This window comes from Suncus etruscus, chromosome 4 (genome assembly GCF_024139225.1).
Source record: "Suncus etruscus isolate mSunEtr1 chromosome 4, mSunEtr1.pri.cur, whole genome shotgun sequence".
NCBI lineage: Eukaryota > Metazoa > Chordata > Mammalia > Eulipotyphla > Soricidae > Suncus > Suncus etruscus.
The window spans coordinates 153,932,076-153,957,420 of NC_064851.1; the positions used below are offsets into that span (position 1 = coordinate 153,932,076).

Here is a 25,345-nt window from a genome sequence, read left to right on the forward strand (position 1 = left end):
TTTGAGGCAGAGTGTATTGAGAACAGGAGAAAACAAAATTGGGGGCCGACAGGCTCAGGAGTGCAGGAGAGGGGGGTAGGACTCCTTCCTGGCTGGCCCTCGGGATAGGGAGGAAAACAGCTGCTGACTGAGGCTGCACTGTCCTGGAAGGGGTTGGCACAGAGAAGTTGCACTCACTCAAGACTCCCCCACACATGCCCCCAGTTCTGGGCAGAATGAGCTCACTGGGAAAGCACCCCTGTTTCCATGGAGACAAGCCCCTGAGCTCACGAAAAATGCAGGCTCAGCCCAGCATGGGCACCGCCTCCACCACCCTTCGCCCCACTGGGGAGCCCAGAAATAGGGCTAGGAAAGAGGAAGTGGGTGGTGCTCAGCCCACAGTATTGGAAAGCTTCCATCTGAATCCTGCCAGTGTCTGTAATTCTATCAATCCCCACAAAGCTAGGTTTGGGGCAGGGGTGTGAGAAGCAGTGAGGAGGACCATCTCAGCTACCTGCCCCACACCCTCAATGTCTACATGGGGAAAAGGGGGTCCAGAGATACATGTGGACTCAAAGTGTTCCAAGTCAGGTCTCTGAGTCCCAACCTTTTCCTGAAGACCTTAAAGTTGCCTCTTCTGTCCTTTTCTAGAACTGCTAACTCCAGACCTACTACTTACCATACTCCCTCTATCTCCTTGTAACCCTGAGCTTAAATCTCACATTCCCTTCTTCTCCTGTCACAGCTCATACCAGCTGTGCCTGCCCCAGAAACTAACATGTCTGTAGATACGGAATCTCCATCTGTCTTAGCTGACTTCCTTTCTGCTCTCCCTCGGAGACTGTCTGATCATTTACAACGTCTTGCAACAGTCCAGTCTCTCCAATTCAATCTGACAGGAAGCTAGAAGGGCCACTCCAAAAAATAAAAGTGACTTGGCCAAGGTTAGAGGCCAAGGTCAGGGAGTTAGGAGGCCCCTGAACTTACCCTTAGCCTCCCGCCTGGTGACCCCTTCATCTGCTCAAAAGCCTTTAGTGCAGCCACCTGGTCAAATTTGCAGCCAAAAGGCCATTGTGAGGATCATTACTAGCTGTTCCAGGACACCCACATATCCTTCTACAGTGCTCACTTCTCTAGGATGTCATGGAACCTATCACACTCCAGAATGTGGAGGGCCAGCCAGGTGGGACTAGGACAGATCTGGGGTGGGTTGCTTCAGGGGCCCTGCAGGGGAACCCGAAGAGGCTTGAACACGGGGGCAGGAAGAGCTTCATCAGTCAGCAGTGCTGGGCTGAGTCCTCTTGCAGCAGCATTAAGGAGGAGAGGAGAAAACGTGGAGGCTGAGGCAAAGCTCTGTGAAGCAGTGGAGAGAAGAGATGTCCAGAAGGCAGATGCAGAAAGGACAGACTGTTGGAGGTAAGAATTCAGCAACAGGCAAAAAAGATGCCAGGAGCTAGGAGGCCAGCTGAGGCAGCAGAGGTGGCAGACCCAGGGTAGCTGGATCTCTGGAGCTCTCTGGGCTCCAGAAACCCTGGATCTCCTCCAAAGTCCTCCCGAGTGAGACACTGACATCTCTACAGCTCCTCAAAGCCAGAGGCAGCTTCTCAGCTTCATCAGGATCCATCTTCCCATGTCCCCCCTCCACCTCAGCCTTCAGTTATCCCTCCTTCTTGAAGGGTATGGGACAGTGCAGCTCAAGGAGGGGAGGTAACTGCTGGGTCTCACACTACTAGCTGCTGGCAGGACAGGCCCTGGCATCCTGAGAGTCCCTGACTCATCCCTCTCAGCCCCGGGCCACCTGCTGCCAGCACATCTGCTCTCCACTGGGCCTCAGAGAGAGCCTCTGGTGGCAGAGGGCCTCCGTGCTGTTTGTTACTTGAAGCAAAAGGATGGCTTCCACACCTGAGCCTCAATCCCAGCGTTGCGAGTGGAGAAGGAGGGCCGAGGCGCCTGCTTGGCTCGAGGAGACCATGCCCTGGAAGGCGACACCGGGGAGATGTCAGTGCTGTAGGCGGGGCTCCCGGCAATGGGCATCAGACCATCCTGGCCAGATTGGGTGTAGAGACCAGGTGAGGAGCGGGAGGCCCGAGGCAGGACCGGTGATATGGGGAAGGCCCCCTTGGGCAGGCTGGGCACCAGGTCCAGAGAGCTTGGCTTGGCCGGGGATGCGGATCTGGATGAGGCGGCCCTCGGTGAAGCGGCCCTGGGTGAGGAGCCCCTGGGCAAGGCTTTGGCAGGCTCCTTGAGTGGGGAGAGGACGAAGAGTGAGGACCGCAGCTGGTAGGGTGGTTGCTTGGTAGGCTCTGGGCACAGGACCCCATTCTCCGGCAGGTATCCATGGTAGAGAGAGGCAGGCGGTGTCCGAGCTGGGCTGAGGGAGGCCACACGGAAGCCCCCAGGAGCACTGGTAGAGTACTTCCAGGATGACGGCAGGGACATGGTAGGGGAAGGGCATCGGGCCAGCTCTGCATGGCCAGAAGATTCAATGACGTACTTCTCCATCCGAGACTGGCGGCGGGCATAGAGCTCAGCCCCCTTGCCAGAGGCCTCTGAGAGGTTTTGGTTGGGTTTGGGCTTTGGCTTGGCCTTGATGCGTGGAGACTTGAGACACGAGGCCCACTCAGGGGCTGTTTCCTCTGCAGCTGTAGGGCTGGTCCTGTCCCGGGGTGGTAGCTCAGCCTGGAAGTTGGAAGCCTCAGCCCCCAGAGCAAAGGGCTCTTCCTCCACAGCCACGTCCCCCTGGTCTCTCTGCCGTCGCTTCTCATCAGCTGTCTGGACCAAGTCCAGCAGATCTGGGTTTGGGGTCACCTTGGGTTTCTCTACAAAGGTGAACATGGATTTTCGGCTGCCCCTGCGGGCCATCGACTCCTCCAGGATGCCTGTCTTGCTGGCAGGGACTGCTTGACCTTTTGGGTGAGAGAGCTTAGGGTCAGAGCTAGGGTACAGGGCAGAGTAAGAGGGGGGAGACCTCACTCGGGAAGGGGGAGGTGCTGTGGACAAGGTCTCTGCATAGGTAGGGGGTGGGGTGAAATTCCCTAAGGGGCGTCTCTCCAGGGCAGGGCTCTGCTGTCCCATAGACCTCCGTCCCAGCATGGGGCTAGGTGACATCACGTGTCTCTGTGGCCGAGGGCTCCTGTCTGCCATGGTGGAGAGTTGAGGAGCCTCAGCCTTCTCCCCAAGATACCGTCTTTCCAGCATGGGGCTCCGACCAGGGGAGCCTGGAGCCTGGATCCCAAAGGGCCTGGCCGTTCTGTTAATCACGGGTGAAGACTTGGCTAGCGTGAGGTGAAGCTCACTGTGCAGCTTGGTGGGAGTGGTGGGTGGTGCCTGCCCAGGTACCTCCTGCTCTTCTAACGCCATGGAGGCCCTGGGCTGCACATTGATGACAAGGGAGCTGGACATGAGGTCTGGACCTGGGGGCACAAAGCTGGAGATGGGAGGGGCGTCCTTGCAGAAGGTGCTGGTAGTAGTGGGTGGAGTAGAGACCTTCTCCATAAGAAGTGTGTGATGAGTCTCCCCAGCTGCCTCCTGGGGTTGCCCTTCAGCACTTGGGGTGCTGGCCTGGGAATCTGGAACTGATCTGTTTGGTAGAGGCTGGGCCTCCAGAGAATTGTTGTGGACACTGGAGAGGGGCAGATTCTGTTGGATGACAGTGGCTGACAGGTTCTGATTGACATCTGTAGCTGGCAAGATGTGGTTGCTGTTAGAAGCTGGTGTGATGAGTGTGGTACTAGGTGATGGAAAGGTTTTGGTTGGCCATCTGCCACCTGGGCTGGAGACATCAGTCCGGTGGAATTGAAGGGGCCTGCTGGGGCCTCTTGGTTCTGGGCCCTCTCGGTTCTGTGAAGAAGGTGCAGTCCATTGGCCGTCAGCAGGGCTGCATCTCCTTTAAATAAACCACCCAAAGGTACCTCCTCCTCCTCACTTGCCACCTTCTCCAGATGCCGAAGCAGTCTGGTTTCCTCTGAGCACCCCTCCATGCTATGGTTGCGGATCCCTATGTCAGATTTCTTGGGGGCCTTGGAAGGGAGGACTGAGGCTCGACTCAAGCTGAGCCCCAGAGCATGGCCTGTGGTGCTGGCAGTGGGAACGCTGAGGAATTCCTGGCCAGGCTTGGGTCCTCTCTGGCTCTGGCTCTCCGAGGTGAACTCGTTTACTCTCTGCCGGCGCCTGTTGAAGAGCTGGACACCACGGGAGCTCGAGCTGGGTGGGGTGGTCAGCTGCGCTGCAATCTGCTGGCTTCGGGCCTTGGCTTCTTTCAGGTCCTTTTCAGTGAGGCTGGTGCTCCGGCCCAAGGCTATGGGGAGGACAGAGGTCCTGTTAGCACATGGAGATGCAGCGCCACAGATCGACAGATACATGTTTTCCTCCACATGAGCTTTTTCTTAACTTTGCTCCACTGCCCTTTATCTACAAGGTCCCTCTAGGGCTGACTTCCCCTCTGACTCAACTTTCCTGGGGAAGCAACCTGGCCAGACTCCCAGAGGGGCAATTACACAGCAGAGAAGCCAGTTAGGGAGCCCATATGGGAACACAGGGTGAAATGCACTCACTGATCTGGCAGGAGGTGCAGGGAGAGAAAGGAGAGCTCCTTTCATGTCCCCAAGGGTCTGGGATCCTAAGGCATGGGGCCTGGTTCCAGTGAAGCTACTGTCTGTAGCCACTGCAGTTGGGCCGCTGCCCACTCCACCTGATTCTGCATTCTGAGCCTACTGTCTGTCCCTGGAGCTGTGCTTAGGCCACTCAGGCCAGTGCTGATGAGGGCAAAGTGGGAGGGCAGGTCAGATTCCTCAAGAGTTAATTAGCTTCCAACTTCACTGAGACAGAGGGAGGCTGGGTGGATTTTCCCAACCGCTGACCCAGCTGCTAAGCCTAGCCAGTCTGTCGGTCCCACTTGTCCATCAATCTGTTTGCTTATTCACTACTCAACAAGCACAAATTGAGCACCAACTGTGTGCCAACTGGGAGAAATAATTGTTTACAATGAACTTACTGCACCTAACGTAGCCAGGTCCCAAACCTGAGATCACAGACAGTAGTTAGAATTGACCCCGGGGACCTCCTGACACTGTCTCACATATATCCCGAAAGGCTCCAAAGATCAGGCTGGTATCTTGAGCCTGGGCTCATCCCACCTCCAGTTTTGACCTACAGCAGGGGTCTCAAACCCAATTTACCTGGGGGCCGCAGGAGGCAAAGTCGGGATGATCCTTGAGTGCAAAGTAGTAAGCCTTGAACATTGGGGGGTGTGACCCAAACAACTAAAACAAAACAAAACAAGAAAAGATTCCTCTAGGGCAGGCCACAAAATGTTGTATGGAGGGCCACAGATGGCCCTCGGGCCGTGAGTTTGAGACCCCTGACCTACAGAGATGAGACCCAGGTGATGTTTTCTTCTTTTTTTTTTTGTTTTTTGTTTTTGGGCCATACCCGTTTGAAGCTCAGGGGTTACTCCTGGCTATGCGCTCAGAAATCGCCCCTGGCTTGGGGGACCATATGGGACACCGGGGGATCGAACCGCGGTCCGTCCTACGCTAGCGCTTGCAAGGCAGACACCTTACCTCTAGCGCCACCTTCCCGGCCCCCAGGTGATGTTTTCTATCTGGGATGGTGGCAGCAGTGAGCAGCTCTTGTCGTGCACCCACTATATGCTCTATACATATGTCCGTGTGAGCCTCAGAATAGCACTATGAAGCACAAAGTATTACTATGACTTTCTTCTTCCTTCCCCTTCTCCTTTTTTTCTTTGGGGGGGGTTGTCCCTTTCATCTTCTTTTGTTTGGAGACCACACAGCGATGCTCAGGGATAACTCCTGACTCTGCACTTAGGAATTACCCCTGGTGGTGCTCAGGTAATCACAGAGGATGCCAAAGATCAAACCTGGGCATGCTGTGTGCATCTGACCCGCTGTACTATCTCTCCAGCCATTATTGACCACTTTCTTATTGAAGAAAAACCCAAGGCTCAGAGAGATTAAGTGAACTTCCCAGGATCATAACTAGATTCAGTGGAGTGGGTTGTGCTGAGCTCTGTGTGGCCACAATACTGACTTTCTCACAGCAGGACCCAAAACAAGGCTTGTAAAACAGGCTTCAGTGCCCATACACTCAAAATCCTCTAATTCAATTCTATCCAAGGATGGTACAAAAGGTCATGGGTTTAGAACATGCTCTACTATGGTGTGTAAAGGGCCCCAGAAAGCAGCTGGCACAGATGCAGACAGAACTAGAGGGTCAAAGAAAGTAGTCATGACCCTGGCTTCTCCTCCAAGGGCCCAGCAGGAAAGACTGGGGCTAATAGGACACTGTTCCCATACCTACCACCACAGCCAGCCATGACTCCATGGAAAGGAATGTGGCAAGAGAACTATCCCAGACTCCATCAGCAGTCCAGAGGGTTTTACTATGCTGCACAAGTAAAGCTAAAAGAAGAACACTGAGATAACTCTACTCCATAATTTCTTGTTTCCAGGGAAGGCAGTGCCATCCCCCAGAACAGAGAACTGCCACCTAGTGAACTCGGTTTGATTGTGAACCCTGGTGTTAGAGGGGATATGCACCTTTCTGAACCCCCAAAGTGCTCGGCTAAAGCATGCACCTGTGAAAGTCATAACAGTCCTTCTTACTCAAGCCTCTGCAGAGTACCGTGTAGAGTTGACCCTTGAAAGAATCTCCTGAGTGAATGGGTCAGCAGCCCTAGAAGAGCTGCCTGGAGCTAAGAGACCAGGATCCCCTGGTAGGGAGGGAACATGGCAGCCCTGAGCACCACCCCCTCACTGCAGCCCAGGACAAGCCATAAGCAACTAGCTCATCATCATTCCATCCTCCCAACAACACTGAAAGATAAAAACTGTTTGCCGATTAAGGTGTGAGCTCAGAGACCTCACCAGGTTCATACCACCAGTAAGTGCAGCTGGAATTCAAAATTCATAGGAGGTGGAGAAATAGTAGTGGATAAGGCATTTTTTGCCTTGCATGCAGTCAACCCTGGTTCAATCCCTAGCATCACCTAGCACCACCCTGTGCCCCAATAGGAGTGATCGCTGAGCAGAGCCAGAAGTAAACCCTAAACATCACCAGGTATGGCCCAAACCAAAACTAAAAAAGAACAAAACAACCACGCCTCACCTCTAAATCACTCTGACTTCCAGCCCCTGCCTTAGGAGTGAGGGCTAGCCACAGAGGTTTTAGTAAGCAGCCTGAGTTCAGCATTGCTTCATCTCCTGAACAATACCCTCAAGGATGCCCTTTCCCTTACAGAGTCAGCTGCCTACAGTAACACATGCTTTGTCTCCCTCTTCCCCTCTGAACCTAAAGCTCATTTTCACTACAGTGGAAAGGACTTGAGCAATACAAAAGAGTAGTGGGAGTAGTAGAAAAGGAAGACACAATGGGGTTTAGAGACCTGAGCTTTGGTGTGTATAGTTAAAGCTGGGATAAGTCCTTTCTCTCACCCCAAGCCCTCTGTAGGTGGTACTCTGGCCACCTCAGGGCTTGAGGACTTGAGAATCCGAAGGAGAAAGCTGGGGTGGGGAAAGGAAGCCAGAGTTGAAGGAGAGTAAATAAGGAAATGCTTTTCCATACAATTTCATCAATGGAGGGCCGAAGAGATAGCATGAAGGTAAGGTGTTTGCCTTGCATGCAGAAGGACAGTGGTTCAAATCCCGGCATCCCATATGGTCCCCTGAGCCTGCCAGGAACAATTTCTGAGCACAGAGTCAGGAGTAATCCCTGAGCACTGACAGATGTGACCCAAAAACAAAAAAAACAAAACAAAAAACAATTTCATCAATGGGAATGTCTAGATCCGGGACAGGGAGACAGACAGAAATAGGCTGGCTGGAGGCAGCAGGTGGAGGCTACTGGAAGTCTTGGAAATGGGACAAGTAAGCAAAGTGGGTAAACATACCCTTAGTGGGCTCAAGATGGAGCCAAAGACTGACTGATGCACAACCTCTGGCTCGGCTATGGACAGGAAGATGAACAGGACCTGAGTAATGACCTGGCCAGCCTCTGCTCCCATCTACCAGACTAAAGGAGGAAATGACAGTCTCCTCAGTGTCCTGGTCAATGCAACCTCACTGAGCCCTGGCCCACTGCCAGGCCTCCTCCCAGGAGAATCAATCAGACTAAAATGGGAAGGACTCCTGGAAAGGGGAGTTGCATAGGAGAGTGGAAAAGCCCAGTCCCTGCTAAGCTTTGCCACAGACAGACTAGCAAAGAGTCAGTAGAGGCATTGGCTTCGATGCTCACAGGGGAAACAGAGAAGGGAAAGGGATGTCACATGCCCTACCAAAGATTCTCCCCGACCACAAAAGAACATCCAGCTGCTCATCTTACTCACTCGGGTGGGGCCTCCCTGCGGCTCAGTTCACTGGCCTTGGTTTATAAAGTCTCCAGGAAAAGCTGCCAATGACAGTGCTGATGAAGATGAGGACTGGAAAATCCAACATCAAAAGCAGCAGCCTAAAGGAGCTGGATGGGGCTTCTCTCCACTGAGACTCAGCCCAGTTCTTTATCAGGAAAAGAGATTTTACAACAGCCTTTCAAGCAGCCTCACTACCCGCAGTAACTCCCCTGCCAACCTCTCCGCCCCAGGCTGTTGAATTCATCTCCTGCATCTCTAGGACGGGAGAATCCAGCAGCAAGACTGACCTCATCCCTCATCCTGCCGCCTAAGGCCTCCTAACAACAGGGCCTACCTGAAGATGTGCCAAGTGGCTCTCAACTGGTGGTGGCCACATCTTTCCTAGGAATTTCTGCCTCCGCTGTGAAGTGTGCATAGATCCATACCTAAGAACTTTCAGTCTCCTAATATCCAACCTTAATACCCTGACTTCACATCTGATTCCAGCATTCTATCCAGGCCTACCATAGTGTGTTCTCTGTATCCCTGGAACTTCACCACCTGGCATTGTATTTATCAGGCACCACATGCCTGATTCTTTCCTCAAGCTACCCCAAGATCAGCAGTTTCTCCTCTCTATAGTGTAGGAATCATGAGCTCAGAGAGGTTAAAAACAAACAAAATAAACCTCTTCAAGGTGGCACAGTGACCCAGAGGTTGAGTTAGGAGTCAAGCCAACAGTAGCCTGTATTAGGTCCAGAGCTAGGCACAAGAGCCAAGCTGTCTTCTCCACATTCCCCTCACTAATCTCCCCTACTTTAGGCGCTTGCAAGTGCCTTAGGGGCAGGGCAGGGCAGGGCCTCAAGGACTTTCCTCATGCTGTCCCTGTCACAACTCCTTTGCATGGAGGCATTGATGAGCAAAGACTAGTCAGAGAGAATGAGATCAGCAAATAGTCAGGGCTTACTGAATGCTACCAGGCCAAGGTTTAGGCCTGTGTTTTCTTTTAACCCTTGTGAAGGAGATGCCCTGACATGCCACAGAGAGCTCCCATAAGATACCCTCCCAGCTCCCACCTGGTCTGAGGATCCCAACCAAGCCTCCAGAGAAATCTAGCCACAAAGCAACTTTACCTCCCAACCAAACTGTCACTTCCTCTGAAAAGTGCTCTTCATTTATTCAACCTCAACCAAGGGCTTCAGTAAATAGACAGCCTGGAGGAAGCCATGGACTAAGAGGAGGCTGGTGGTCTTATTGTTGCTGTCTCCTTGCTGGCAGAGGACCCCTATTCCTCAGAGTAGGAGAAATGGGTGAGCAGAGCCTAAGAGGAGCGCTCACAAATGTACTTGAGTTTGACTGGCAGTCTCCTCACAGTCCCTGAGCACTGCTCATCGCTGGCTGACTAGGCCTTCCATCACCTCTTTCCTACTGGCACTACTGGCCTTTTACTAATCTATCATCAAGCAAAGTTTCAGCGGCTGGAAGGAATAGCCAGAGAAGCAGGCTCAGTCTCTCGTTGTGGCAAACTGGAAAAGGGGATCCAAAGCCATGCTCAGTGTATGCTCCAGTTCTGGTCCAGCCTGACAAGCCAGGCCTCGCTCCTGCCCTCCCCAGCTCTATCAGGGTTCACATAATAGCCATTACAATCGCCCTTCCAAATAAAACACTTAATTCAGGGGACAAGAGGACAATGAGTGGTACAGGGAGAGAGGCTTACATGGCCTCTGCAAGGGCTATCCCTTGTTATTTGTCATCCCTGACTTGCCCAGAGTCTGGCATTCCTGGGCTTTCTCTCCACTGAAATGAAGCCCTTCCTTTTGCTCACACCAGCCTGGCCATCACTGCTCTCCAACCTCTCCCCATGCAACCTAGACTCAGGAGGGGCTGTCAATAAGTTCTGACTAAATAAAAGGCTGGAAAGTGAACACACCCACATATAAAATTCACCTTCACATTCTGCTCCTCCAGTCATTCTCTAAAATGAATCCTGGATTTGTCTCCATTCTAAATCAGAGATCTTGAGTGGGTCCTAGGGACATGAAGCGAAGGATGGAGAGAAAGAACACCAGTCTGTGGGCGAAGAGGGAAGTAACACCTCAAATCACAGTGTTAGATCTATGAAGCAGAATATTCCATTAAGTGCCAAGAGAATAAAGAAATGGATTAAAAATGGAAAACTTTGACAGAGGAAAGGGAAGATAAGGAAAGGGGAGGGATTGAAAAGGGAACAAAAGGAAGGAGGGAAGGAAGGAAGGAAGGAGGAAGGAAGGAAGGAAGGAAGGAAGGAAGGAAGGAAGGAAGGAAGGAGGAAGGAAGGAAGGAAGGAAGGAGGGAGGGAAGGAAGGAAGGAAGGAGGGAAGGAAGGAGGGAGGGAAGAAAGGAAGGAAAGAAGAAAGGAAGGAAGGAAGGGCTAGAGAATAAAAAATAGTATGAAACAGTCTAGAAAGAAATCTCCTTCCTTTTGGAGGAAGTGGCATATGGTCTTGAATGATAGACATGAAAGCATCCAAGCAATGGGATAACTCAACAGAGGATAGAAAGTGAAAGATCATCTCCTTTCCACTCCACTCCTCTCACCCAAACCAAGACCTTTGAGAGGGACATATCATAACCTGGAATGTTTCCAGGAATGTCTCCAACCTGAAGACTGTGAGCACATGGAACTCCAGGCAGTTTCTGGACTGTTGGACTTTGCAGAACTCAGGCATAGAGCACCTTTGACCTACTCTGGGCCTCTGGTAGGTTAGAAGGGCCCCTGATTCAATCAAGACCCAGCCTCATCTCTGGCTGCCTCAGGCATTGAGGGGCCTCTCCCAACTCACAGAAGAGGCCACAGAGCAGCCCATAGTGAAGACCAGCGTTGTGGTAAATTCCCCACATTCTTTCCTTACAGAAAAATAAACAACTGGGAGTGGGGAGGGGGGGGGAATTACAGAAGGAACGAGGCCTGCCAAACAGGCTGCATGCAGTACATGGGGCAACAGCAGAGGGCATGAGGGGCCTAAGATGGGATGTGGGTAGGACCCCTCACCCCTCCCTGGGATCCTCATTCAGTGCATTTCAAACCCTCAGGCCTGTCCCAGCAGCACTGAATCCCTCATCAGTACTTGATGAGGGCAGACCTGCAAGGCTCTGTGCAGCACTTTATCGAGGCAATATTTCATATGAACTACTGTATCTTCCCCAATCTGAACCAACAGTGCCATTATTCCACCTCACAGGTGAGGAAATGGAGGCTCAGTTTATTTGGCAAATGAGTATGGGTAGTCTTCATGCCTGCTCTCATGCCATCCTCATGCACTCAATCTGCCCACTTTCCCCATCATCCTTCTTGGCCAAATCCAACTAGAGAGGCGGTCATGACCTGTTCTGCAAGGCACCCACAAAACTCACTGAAGTTCTGTGGACATTGTGGGTGTTAAATGTTCATGCCCAGAGCATCAATATCTGTCCAGGCCTCTGGTGTGTTATAGAGTAAGTCACTTTTCCTGGTTCTCAACCTCCCCCATAGCAAACCCGGATGATAATCTCAGCTCTGCTGAGCAAATGTGATTCAGAAATGAGTATATAGTGTAGCATGCCTGTTCTACAAACCCACCCCTGCCTACCTCTCCCAGGTAGGGCTCTCTCCCCTAAGCACCCTATCAGTCCTCTCTGTGTCTCCAACTCAACTTTACCCCACCCTCTCTCACTCTTCCTTGCAGCACCCACTCTGCACAAGACCCAGAGTCAACCCTCAGCTAATGTACTGCAACAGAACATGCTGGATGATTTTTGTTGTTGCTTGAGCCACACCTGGTGTTTACTGCTGGCTTGCACTCAGAGATCACTTCTGGTGGGGCTCAGAGGGTGCTAAAGATGAAATCCAGGTGGACCACATACAAGGCATGTGTTAGACCCTATTGTCTCTCTATGCCCCAGAAACTGAGTTTGAATCTCAGGTCTGCTTCTTGCTAGATGTGAGACAGTTCAGGCTTCCTCAAACAGCCCCAGAAATACATCTCCAGAGAAGGGAGGTATAGCCTTGCTGCTTCCCACAGTTTTGCAGACCTGTGGGCACTTGGATGTGCCAAGGGTCCCTGACCCTGCCATGCCCCCTATGCAATTACCAGGCTTGTCTGGTTCCCCTCTGGCAAGCTGAGTCATCCATCCCTTCCTCCCTCAAACTGCAAAAGCAAAGCAGACTAGGGGTGTGTAGATCTGGTTCTGATATCTGTACTGTAACAGTGGGCTAGTAGAATAGTTCCTGACTCTTTCTGGTCTTCCTCAGACCAAGTATGCAAAAAAGACCAGTGATTCCTGGATCAGACCAGTGATTCCTAGCACCTCTTCAGGAAGTTGCAGATGGAAAAGTACCCTGACAGTGAAACTTTTTTTAGTGAAAGAGTTAACTGAAGGAAGACACTAATTCTAAGGAGAATGTGTGTGTGTGTGTGTGTGTGTGTGTGTGTGTGTGTGTGTGTGTGTGTGTGGAGAGAGAGAGAGAGCACACACATGTGCCAGAGAGAGGAGTGAGAGAGAAGAGAGAAATATGAGGGAAAGAAGGAAAGAAATAGGGGTACAGAGAGAGACACAGAGACAGAAACAAGATCCTAAAAGCAAGAGCCATCTAAGTCCTAAACAAGGGCACCAGAAAACCCAGGGTAGAGTACCAAGAGTTAAATTCTTAATCCTTCTGTAACTTTTAAAGGTGTGCTGGAAAATGAGTAAAATCAACACACCAAACCTGAAAGAGTAAAAATAAACATACCCAAATGCTCAGTGAGAGGTAAAAGGGACAATGGAAGGTGAGACAATTCCAAGAGAACCAGGAAGTACAGGTGGTGGAAACTCATTGATTTAGTCCATGTGTTGCTCACCACTAACAGCCAGGGGCTATTCAAAGCCATAAATGAAGACAAAAAAGACAAGGAGCCCTGCAGGCATTCCAGAAGGGGAGCAAGGTAACAACTACATGAGGAACTAAACAAGTTGGGCAAATGGTAACTCAAAAAGAGAAAAACAAAGCAAGGAGAAGTGAAAGACTGGGGAGGTGGTAAATATGTAAAAGTCTGCAAAGTCAACTGGGCTATTCAGCAGCTCCACTGAAAAGTCCCATCTGAGTAAAGAGAGTTAGAGAAAGAAAGGCAGAGGGAACAACCAGCTGCTCGCTCAGGCAGGTGCAAGGATGGCAAGTGGAGGCAGGATGCAAATAAGAACCTTGGTTGTCAACTGACATTGCTCCTTCGGGTGACTGCCCTACACTGCAGCCTGAAATGCACGGGCAGCAGGAGCCCTTCTTCCGGCTGGCAGCCTCCATCACACGCAGCCATGTGCAGACCTGCACGTCTTACCCTTCCCTGGAAGCTGTGCGTGTGCAGGTTTCCCTGAGTCCCAGAGGGGTGGGGCTTCTGAGTGAATGAGGGCCTGCTGGTGCTCTCTGGGATGGGGAGGGATACACACACAGGTGCTCAGTGGCAGGTGAGTGTGAATGGGGTGCAGTTTCTACACACCTGAAGGTACTGGTGTGCCTTTCTGCTGACCTGATCGTGGAGTTACAATCCTTGCCGGATGTGTGCCTGCTACCACAGAATTCTAAACACCCCATTGGGGAGCACTTCAGCATCATTGTTCCAGTCTCACTGCAACCCTTTTCCAGATTACATTAAAATCTGCTATCTGGGGGGTGGGGTGGGGAGGAGGGAGATTTGGGACATTGGTGATAGGCATTTGCACTGGTGAAGGGGGGTGTTCTTTACATGACTAAAACCCAACTACAATCATATTTGTAATCAAGGTGGTTAAATAAAGATATTAATAAAAAAAAAAAAAGAAAGAGAAAGAAAGAAAACCTGCTATCTGGGGGTGTGTGTGGCTGAAGAGATAGTACAGGGGGTATGTCTTGCCTTGAATGCAACCAATATAGGTTCGATTGCCAGCACTGCAGAGCACAGCAAACAACCCCAGGAGTGACTCTAGGTATAAAGTAAGGAGCCCCAGAGCACAGCTTGTGTGGTCCCCCAAAATTCAGACTAGGTAAGAATATTGTACGGTGGGGAGGCCCTAGCCTTGTACACTGCTGGCCTGGATTTGATCCCTGGCTCCTTGACTGGGATCCAGAAACACAGAGCCAGGAGTAAACCATGAGCACAGTCAGGTGTGGTCCAAGAACAAAACCAAAACAAAACAAACAAAAATGCCATCTAATGTTTAAATTTCTCAGTAAATCAGCATATGCACTGTCTGTCCCCTTTCCTATTCCAATTGAAGTTAAACTGAAACTGCTTGCCACAGATATCAATAGTTATTACCCAACCAGCATCATGGTTCACTAGGTTCTTTCACACCCCACATCACATTATCAGGGTGTCCAGGGACAGTGGAATACCAGAAAGAAAAGGGCCACACTGGGAGCCAAGGGGTCTCCATTTCAGCCCTTCATGAGACCTCGCCCAGTAACATTCTCATGCTAGCCCAGATTAGAAGCCTGCAGATACAGCAGAAGCCTGCAGAAATGTGTACATCTCCAACTATAGGCTGTAGATGTAATAGTCTCACTGAGGTTTCCCAGCATGGCCAAGTTGGTGACCCACCAACTTTAGGGCCCATGATTTTATAAACGTATTTTAAATGTTCTGAATATTGCATGGAACACAGTAGGGTATTGTAATATTAAAAAAATATCACTTAAGAAAATAGTACAGGAGGGAAGGAAGGTGCTTACTTTGCATGCACCAACCCCAGCTCCATCCTCACAATAATCCCAGCTCCATCCTTGCACCATATATGGTCCCATGAGTACAACCAGGAATCATTCTTAAGCACAGAGCCATGAGTAGTCCCTGAGCACTGCTAAGTGTCCCCCCCAAATTTACCCTGCACTCAGAAAAGAAAATATATTCCTGTGCAGAACGGTTCATAGTAATAATACAGCATCTCCTGACATGCCACTTCTATAACTTTCCTGGCAACCTCTGTCCTCTGAGACAGGCATAGAGCAGGCATGATGGCACTGTTTTACCTACTAGAAAACTGAGAAACATACTATCTGAGACCAGGCTCCTATAAAGCAGGTCTTTGAGTCTAACCAAGGGCCTACCATGACCCTTTGGGGCCTTATCACTTACCGCTGTGATTCTGATTCCCAAGCCACTGTGTCCTTCTGCCCCAGGGCCACAAAACTGTACACACAGAACTTGTCCAAGAACTCAGAGTTCACCAAGAAAAGAAAAATCTTAGCTGGCTCATTTCCTTTCAGCCCAATGGCCCTGGGCAGTGTAGGGCTCACTGGGCAGTGTGGGGCTCCCCAGCCCTAAGGCTGTAATGCCATCCTTTCATCTGAAACAGCCATTCTGTTCTCAGTAGCCTGAATGCAGATCTCAGCAGAGCCCATCATTCATTAGTTTTTGTAAGAGCCTTGCACATACCGAGCTTCAGTTTTCCACCCTGTGAAGGAATCTCCTAATGGTTGGTGGTGAGGTACCCTGCCAGTTCCAGGTTCCTGCAATGCCAGTACCATGAAGTCACTGGGGAAAGCATGAGTTCTGGAAAGCAGGAATCTTCCTCATACGTCAGTGCACGCAACCCTCCCACATGAAACGTGTGTAGAGGAGAAGAAGGCAATAAAAAGACATCACCCAAGCAACTAGCTCCCACATCCAGACTTAGTGTTTTATTGCATGACCCACTTCCCAGCTTGGGGGTTGGGGCCCTGAACAGGAAGGTCCCAGGCCACAAGAAATAGTCAGAATCCTGGTAAAATGGACATGAGGAGGGGCAGGAAGGAGAGTGACGCAGGTCAGGTGGAAGAGGACACTAATAGTGTCCACATTCCAGGTTTCTGCTTTATCCCCCAAGAGCTCCTGCCAGCTTGGATATGCAGGGTTAGATAGCATCGACTATGTAATGGGTTGGGGAGGTGGACTTGGTTGGAGGGAGGGCACAGCCCAGTGACGTCTTTCCTTGCCTGGCCCATCTGCTGAAAAATGAGCAAGGGACCAGGGAGGGTGGTGTTCCTCGAGCCCTGCCAGTCATTGTGTTGGCTCACTGACATAAATAATGCAAGAATATGTTCTCACCTCACCACCCTTCGGGCTAAGAATAGTGTGGCTATCCTGTGAGAGAGTCCACAGGGAAGGGAGCAGGGCACAGGATAAGCCAGGCAGGAAAGACGTCACTGGACTATTCCCTCCCTCCAAGTTCACCTCCCCAATCCATTTGATTGTGGGTGCATAACCCTGCATGTCCAAGCTGGCAGGAGCTCTCGGGGATCAAATAGAGACCTGGGGTATGGGCACCATCAACATCCTCTTCCATCAGGCCTGCTTCATTCCCCTCTTGCACCTTCTGATGCCCAGACATCAGCCTCTAACCTCCACCCACCTTACATTCTCCCCACATTATGTGGGTGGTGAATTCAACATACAAATCAGATCCTCTTTTGGGTCTCATATGGAAAACTAAGGAGAGATGGTTCTATGGCTTGTTTGTTTTATAAGTGGCAGGGATGGTTGATCCCAGGATTCATGCATGCAAGGCAAGTGCTCAACCATGGAACTACATTACCACATCCCTAGTCAGAGAGAAATAGTTCTATAGCTCTTCATTTTAAGAATTGTAAGTTTAAAAATCACTGACCTATGGGCCAGAGTAATAGTACAATGGATAGGGTGTTCGCCTTGCACACAACTGTCTCAATTTGTTCTTATACTTTAACAAGCATCTAATGCTAAAAGGGCAATGTTAAAATGCAAACTGGGGGTTAAGGAGATAGTATGGGGGTTAAGGTGCTTACAAGGGGTCAATAACCAACCCCACCAGGAATGATCCCTGATAACAAACAAGGAATAGTCCCTGAGTGTAGCAGATTAGACCAAATCCCTCAATAAAATAAAAAAACAATTTAAGGTATATTTATATGTAATAAATTGCAGGCTGGTGTTCAAAAAGCCTGGGGATGGGCCTGAAATTCTGCTAAGAGGCTTCTGGGTGATGTTGAAATTGAATCTATAGATAATCTCAGAGTAGACTTAGACCCTGAGAGAGGAAAAGATAAATCACAGAGCACCAAATGGAGCTGGACCTAGAACACAGACCTCCTGGGGTCTGGGCTGTGAAATGGGGGAAGGAGAAGGGAAATGGAGGATAGGTAGTAGCCATGGACGATGCAGTGGGTCCAAGAGCAGACCACACCAACCACTTGGGTCCAAGGCTTTCACAGGAATGATAGGAAGAAGTTGTCTGCACAGGAACATTCAATAGATAAATAAAATATGGAATACTCAATTATAAAAAAAAAGGAGAAACCCTACCACTTGCAATAATATAGATGGAGCTAAAGTAAATATCTAGTGAACTAAGTCAGATAAAACAAATATTGTGCAGGGTCAAAGCAAGAGCACAGTGGATAGGGCATTTGCTTTTCAAGCAGTCGATCGGGGTTCGATCCCAGAATCCCATATGGTCTCCAGAGCCTGTCAGGAGTGATTTCTGAGTACAGTCAGGAGAAACCCCTGAGCACCACCAAGTGTGGCCCCAAAAACCAAAATAAAATACTGCTATACAGTGAGTAAAAAATGAATGAATTAAATGAAAATAAACCATATACTATAAGATTAGTTAGTGTCTACCAGAAAGGAAGGGAAAAAGTAAGCTATTAAAAAGTAATCAACTATTGGGTCCAGAATGGTAGCACATTGGTAGGGCATTTGCCTTGCACACGGCTGACCCAGGATGGATATGGGTACCATCCCTGGCATCCCATATGAGTCCCCGAGCCAGGAGCGATTTCTGAACATAGAGCCAGGAGTAACCCCTGAGCACCACTGTGTGTGGCCCAATAAACCAAAAAAGGAAAAAGTAATCAACTATATGGTGATGGGTGGAATTGGATTTAAAGTAGTGAGCTTGATGTACTAGACATTTTAATGTTGATTCTAAAACTTACATAATAGTATAAACAACATATGTGTATAAGAAGAAGAATAGTTCCTTCATGGAGCCAAAGTGATAGAACAGTGAGTAGAGCACTTGGCTTGCATAGAACTGACTTGGGTTCAATCCCTAACATCACCATATGGTCCCCCTGAGCACAACCAGGAGTAATTCTTAAATACAGAGGCAGGAATAATCCCTGAGCTCTGCTCGGTGTGATACAAAAACAAAAACAAAAAAAAACAGTTTTTTCTTTAGAGAAATATGAACAGAGAGATGTGTTTAAGAGAACATGGGGGCTTCTCCAGAGATTTAAAAAAAAAAAAAACCTAGAGTACACATCTCAGATTAGATGTGGGTAACACCTAAGATGGAAAAATGTGCCATTTCAGAAAAATTAAGTAAAATAAAGTGTAAACAAGAACTGGGGAGCAGATGAGATGGGTACCCAGTCATTCAGGGGTGACTGGAGCTGTATGTGGGGGTCTGTCTCATCAGGGCTCTCATCTAAATGAAAAATAAGGGGCCAGAGAGATAGCATGGAGGTAGGGTGTTTGCCTTGCATGCAGAAGGATGGTGGTTCTAATCCCAGCATCCCATATGGTCCCCTGAGCCTGCCAGGAGCGATTTCTGAGCGTAGAGCCAGGAGGAACCCCTGAGCGCTGCCAGGTGTGAACCAAAAAAAAAAAAACTTAAATGAAAAATAAGAGACAAAGTCAGGCCAGCCTCTCAGCCCCAGGAAGTCAGACTTCCTCTCAGGACTGGCCTGAACCCCCTGTATGAATGGCCCAGCACCCCCAACACATCTACTCGGCAGCCCCTCCTGCTACCTCCTCTTCTCACACATGCATTCCTCCTGCTGCTTGTCCTCACACGCACATTCCTCCTGCTGCTGACACTTAGGATGCTCTCTGCCTCCCCCTCCTAGTCCCTGTGACCACACTTCCCCTCCTCCAGGTCTGTTCTTCACCAACCAATAAGAAGCCACATTCCTTTGCTCCTGCACCCACAGCCTCTCCTCCAAACTTTCTCATCAGCATTGTAACAGCATCATTATTTGCTTTGACGTCAGTCAGCATGCACTGGTGGATGCTAAGCAGCCCTGGAGAGCAGGGCTGGGATCTTGGCTATCTTCTCTGCTGTATTCCCCACCCCCAGACCTGGGTCAGGCCTGAGGCTCAGTCAACATTCACTGGCTACTAAAGAAATCATGGAATAAAAATACTGCTCACCTCACTGTTGCCCAGTCATCCACCTCTGTGGTGCCAAGTGACCTCACTCACCCAGGAGAAATGGCACAAGCAGCACCTGCTGGTTATGGGGAACAGTCCTCTACAGAGTGTCCCACCAGATACATGGATTCTGGAGGTCTCGTGTCTGAATGAGAAGTGGCTCTGAACGGACTGTGACTGGCAGCATTACTCTGTCCAGATGTGATGCCTAGTAAGGGGGTCATAGTCAGTGTGAGGCAATGCCAGGTATCAGACAGCTTAAGGCTTTAAGCTCTCCCAGTCTCAGAGATGAAGGAGAAAGAGAAAGTGGCCGGGTGTCCACAGCAGACCAAGGGATAAGGTAGGGTGGGCAGGGCCTGGCAGCTGAGTGTAGGGAGCCTACACTACAGAGACTGTACACAGCAGTGGCTCTCATCCCAAGCTCGTGATAGTCTATTTTTTAACTATCCCCTGCCTACCCCCCAACTTCAGCTGCCCTCAACGGAATTTTTTATTTTGTTTGTTTTGGGGCCACACCTGGCAGTGCTCAGGGCTTACTCCTTTCTCTGTGTTCAGAAACTGCTCCTGGCAAGCTCAGGGGACTATATGGAATTTCGGGGATCAATCCCAGGTCAAGCTGAGTGCAAGGCAAATGCCCTACCCTCTGTGCTATCACGTAGCTCCTTAATGGACCTTTTATTTTTTTGTTGTTTTTGGGCCATACTTGGTGACACTCAGGGTTACTGAGGGCTATGTGCTCAGAAATCACTCCTGGCTTAGGAAACCATGTGGGACACCAGGGGATGGAATCTAGCGGGCAAGGCAGACACCTTACTGCTTGCAACAACCATCCAGCCCATTAAAGGACCTTTTAAAGGGAATGTGTTGTAGCGGAAGTCAGGACTATCTTGGGCTGTCATGGGAGTGTCTTTGATCCCATGTCCCCAAGGGGCTTGCAGATACTGAGCTATCTAGAGACCCAAAGAGAAAGGGCCTGGACTCTTTGCCCTCCACCCACTACGTGTTGCAGGATCACTGCAACTCAGAGTCTTAGGATCCACACAATCTCGGTGACACTAATGATGCCCACTGTCAGATCCTGGCAGTGTCCCAGTGCCCAGAGCACTCTAAGGCACACTTGATCCTCCTTGGCCTGCTCCCAGGGAGAGATAAAAACAGGCCAAGATGACTCGTCTCAAGAGCCAACCCCCAGGGCTTCAGACCCCAGACTCAGTGAGGCTCCTTCCAGCCCCAATGGGACAGAGTGTGGGCCCAGTGGAGCCTTTGCCACTCCCTCTAAAGTAGGAGCGAGAAAACTGTGCTGTTGATTTTTTTGTTTTGTTTTGTTTTCTTTTATTTTTCCTTTCTATAGTTTTTGTTTGATTGTTTGGGGCCCATTCGCAGTGGTTCTCAGGGATCACTCCTAGATTTTGCTCCAGGGATCACTCCTGGCAGTACTCTGGGTACTAAGGACTAAATAGGGGTCAGCAAATGCTTTAATCCTTATATTATCTGTCCCCCCCAAAAAAACAATATTACCTAATAACTTTTTTTTTTTAATCTCCCAAACACTTTCCAAGAGAACTTATTCCAAAGGGCTGGCTGCAAGAATTCCATGTCAGAACCCATTCCTGTTTGTGGGATTCATTCTATCCAGCCCACTCTCAACCCACCATGGGGAACCCTCCTGTTGGCCCATCATTTTGGATGCCAGTTACACCCACAACTGTTCCTATTCTTCATGATACATTTCATAGCATCCCAGAACTAAAGTCTGAGCTCCAGAGAAAGCAAATGATTCCTCTAAGCCCACCAGTCAGTTAGTCAGACTGTAGGCTCTCCTACCCAGTCCTGATGCTCAGCCCTTTCCATCCTGCTGTGTCTACTCCACTCCCATGGGGCTAAATGTTATAAAGTAATTTACACTGAGACTTGATTCTATGTTCTAGCAGGGGTCTTCAAACTACGGCCCACGGGCCACATATTGTATTTATTCCCATTTTGTTTCTTCACTTCTAAATAAGATATATGCAGTGTGCATAGAAATTTGATCATAATTTTTGTTTTTACTATAATCTGGCCCACCAACAGTCTGAAGGACAGTGAACTGGCCCCCTGTTTAAAAAGTTTGAGGACCCCTGTTAAAGCAATTTCAACAGAGACCAAAATAGGATCCTTCTATTTTTCAGAATGTACAACACTATTCCTATTTTGTAGATGAGAAAACGAAAGTCTAGAGAGGCTACATCCATGCTGACAATCTCTCAGCTAAAACTTGGAGGAGAACCATGCAAGCACAGAATCATGGCCACAAGAGGCAAGGAGCATGCTGGGAGAAGACTACTTTTACTCAAGAGGCAGCAAGGGCCTGGGCAAGGGAGGGGTGGGTCCACAAAGCAGTACTATACTATCTGCTCCCGAAGTGGAAAAGATGAAGTGAGAGTGGTGGAATTTCAGGTCAGGGCCAGTTGGTGAAGATTTTGTTCCAGAGAGAGAGGACTTTTGTAAGCCTCTGGAATGGCAGGGCATGGAGGCTGTCCACACACTGAATACTACTCCAGTCACAGCAGGGAGCAATTGGACCCAGTGTCCAGGGATTGTTCACAAAGGGCACTGAGCTCACACCACATATGCATATCCTAACTGGGGCCATGACTCCAGGGGCTCGTAGCCTAAAGTCCAAAAGATAAAGCTGTGCCCACAGACACCCTGCTTCTGGGGAAACCACAAAAAATACTTTTAACCTTCTGAATATATCTCAATTTCTTTGCTTTTCTCTCTCTCTCTCTCTCTCTCTCTCTCTCTCTCTCTCTCTCTCTCTGTCTCTCTGTCTCTCTCTGTCTCTCTGTCTCTCTCTGTCTCTCTCTCTCTGTCTCTGTCTCTGTCTCTCTCTGTCTCTCTGTCTCTCTGTCTCTCTCTCTCTCTCTCTCTCTCTCTCTCTCTCTCTGTCTCTCTCTCTGTCTCCCCAATTAAAATGTAAGCTCCTTGTCTTATTCACACTGTACTAAAAATCTTCCCTGCTGGCCAGGGTCACTAAAGGATTCATCCAAGGTCACCAGCAAGCAAGTTGTAAGGTTGGCCTGGCACATAGGCTGCACTGCAACCCAGAGTACTGACTGGCCCATATCTATCCCACCCCCATTGGCCAATCCTGCTCCTGTCTTCATACTACTACGAGCCCTTCACCACTACCACCACCACCCCTAAAAGCCCCCAAACAGCAACCCTTCACTTTTGTAGGGATGTGAGGTGCCCCACTGTGGGCCGCTTTGCCTGCTTTCCTCTCAGTCCCTCCCTTCCTGGCATCAGCAATTCCAATGAGCTAACTGTCTGGATGCCTGGGAGCTGCCCTGAAGGAAAAGGTGCCTCCCAGGCCAGGCCCTGACGTCTGTGAAATAGTGGGTTCTGTCCCAGGGGTTGGAGATAGGTGGCCTGAGCCTTACCCATACCATCTCTTATTATGTGTGACTGGCTCAGAAGACACATGTCTATATGGAGATGGAGCAGGGGCAGCATTGGACATAAATTGGAGAGAGAGGCTCTTTCTGGCTTTTCCCTCTCTCCAAATCAGGGATGGGAATGTATGCCCTGGGAGCCTCGCTCTATAACACCAAGGAAATCTTGTAGTCTGACCCTCGTTTATGACAGAACAGGCATTTATGATTCTTGCCTGCACTGAATGGCCCAAGCAAGACATGAGAAACATCCAACTAGCCTGGACAGGAAAAAGGGCCCCTGCTCCAGATGGCAGCAGCCAACTGGGCCCCCTCCCCTTCCCATGAGTTTCCCTGGTCTACAAAAAGTGGTTCTAGCCCCTCCTATTCATCCAGACATCCTAAGCAAATCTCTTCCCTGCAATTTCTGTCTTCCCAACCAAAATGGGGAGAGCAACTAAAATACTGACTGTGGAAACACGGGATCAGCTGGGATCCAGTCACCAGAAGGCCACAGCTTTTTTCTCCCTTTTATTTATTTTCTCCCACATTGAAGAAGGGCAACCGCTAATAAGGGCAAAAAAGAGTAACAGACTTTATTTTACTCTGTCAGTTCACACAGTCTGCAAAATGAGGGTTGGAGGGACCTTGCAGTAAATAATTTGCCTTTGGGGAAATTCCCTATTTAAACTAGAGTGATGCTAATCCCTTTTCCTGGCTGATGGATGGAAAAACTGAAGACCAGAGGAAAAAAAGGAAGAACCCAAATTTCTGATGGCGCTAGAGACAGCAAGCAGAATCTGCACCCAAGCACCCAGAACATTTCCAAATGCCCAAACGGGGTGCTTCTGTCCCAGCTTGAAGTAGTTGTAAATAGTGAAGAAGGATGTGGCTTTGCCCCCCAATAAGGATAGGGGTTTGGCCTGGTAACCAACGGACTGGGCCTCGCAAGACTTTGTATCCTTTGCCAAGCAGCACCTTAGTCCCCTATATCGCCACCCCAAAACCATCCTATCTATCCCTTGCAGCATGATGGGGGAGAGGGGGGTGCAGACAGGTATCCTGAGAGTCCCCACGGTCCCCACCAACTCTGATGTCTCCAAGGCTGTTGTCCATTCAGAAGTCACCTGCCCACCCTCTCACTCAGAACACGGGGGGCGGGGGACCCCCAAGATCCCACTAAGTCCGTTTACTCCGTTGCCACCTGCAGAGGCAGCAGTGGGAGGAGGGGGACCAGGACCCGGGTGTGCAGCTCAAGCAACCTGGGACAGTGCGGATCCCCCCAAGAGATACCAGACCTTGGAGTAGGGGACGAGGGAAAGGAGAATCCTGCACCTGGCTCAGAGAGGTCCTGCCAGTCCCTGCATAGAGCCCCCTGGTTTCACTCTGTCCTTGAGGGACCCGTTAGAACTCATCACTCTTTCTCCTCTAGGTCTTGGTGCTTACCTAGACAGGAATATCAGCTATGGGGCGCTGTGGGAAAGTGGCATGGAGCCCCCCCCTCCCCAGTCACCCGCAAATGTTTCTTTTGCCTCTCTAGGTGGAACTGGTTCAGCTGTCCCGGCTCTCCAGCCTGAGCTTGGGGCGCACGGGTGGGTGGCCCCAGCCGCCAGAGTTCCGGAGCGCATTGGCTCGACCTTTCCCGGAGCGATCTGGGGGTGCAGGCTTGGAGCTCCAGCCCGTCCTGGACCCGGGACGGCTCGGGTGGGGTCGGATCGATCCAGGACACCCCCTACCCCATCCCCAGCCCACGCAGCCTCCAGCTTGGAGCAGCTTCCAGCGCCCTCCAGCCCCCCAAGATTTCTCACGCGTCCGGGAACTCCAATCCGGAGCCTGACAGCAGCAACTCCCGGGGTTCTGCAGGCGGCGGAGCAGCTCCCTAGGGCTGATGTCGGTTCCAGCTGGCAGCGCGCACAGACCGCCCCGTTAGAAGGCAAGCGCTTCTCCAAGCTCGAACCCCGGCGCCCCCCGCCAGCCCCCAGCCCAGCTTACCTCCAACAAGGGTGAGCGGTCCCGGGCTCACCGGGCACTGCCGCCTGCAAGCGCGCACCTGGCCCAGCCGTCGGTGCGCGTCCCCCCCGAGACGCCCGCGCCCCGCGCCCCGCGGCCCCGCACCGCCACCGCCACCGCCTCCCGCTGGCTTCGGGCTTCGGGGACCCAGGCGAGCCGGGAGGCCTGGGCGGGCTGGGAGGCGGGCTCCCCGAGGCTGTAGCGCCGCCCCGCCCGAAGCCCCGCCCTGCCCCACCCCCGCCCAGGACTGGGGTGTCAGAGCCCCCCACACCCACCCACTGCGCACTGGCTCAGCCAGGAGGCTCCCTTCTCCTCTGTGCGCGTCGGGCCCCATCACTGACCGCTCACATACCCTCTGGATCCTTAGCCTTTCAGCCATGGCCCCTAAAAGTCGTTCACAGTAGTAGGACGCCCACAAAAGAGGACTGGGCATCTCTCTCTCTTTCCTGAGG

The 25,345-nt window shown here is 50.6% G+C and overlaps 1 protein-coding gene across 1 annotated transcript; it reads right to left on the reverse strand.

The window, feature by feature from the left end:
• SYNPO (synaptopodin) lies at nt 1-25,013 on the reverse strand. Its single transcript, XM_049771831.1, is given in 4 exon segments — nt 1-3,825; nt 3,828-4,276; nt 24,876-24,959; nt 24,991-25,013. Coding segments are annotated over 2 exon segments (2,106 nt in total). The 5' UTR covers nt 3,960-4,276; nt 24,876-24,959; nt 24,991-25,013; the 3' UTR covers nt 1-1,851.
• Nucleotides 25,014-25,345: the final 332 nt, after the last annotated feature.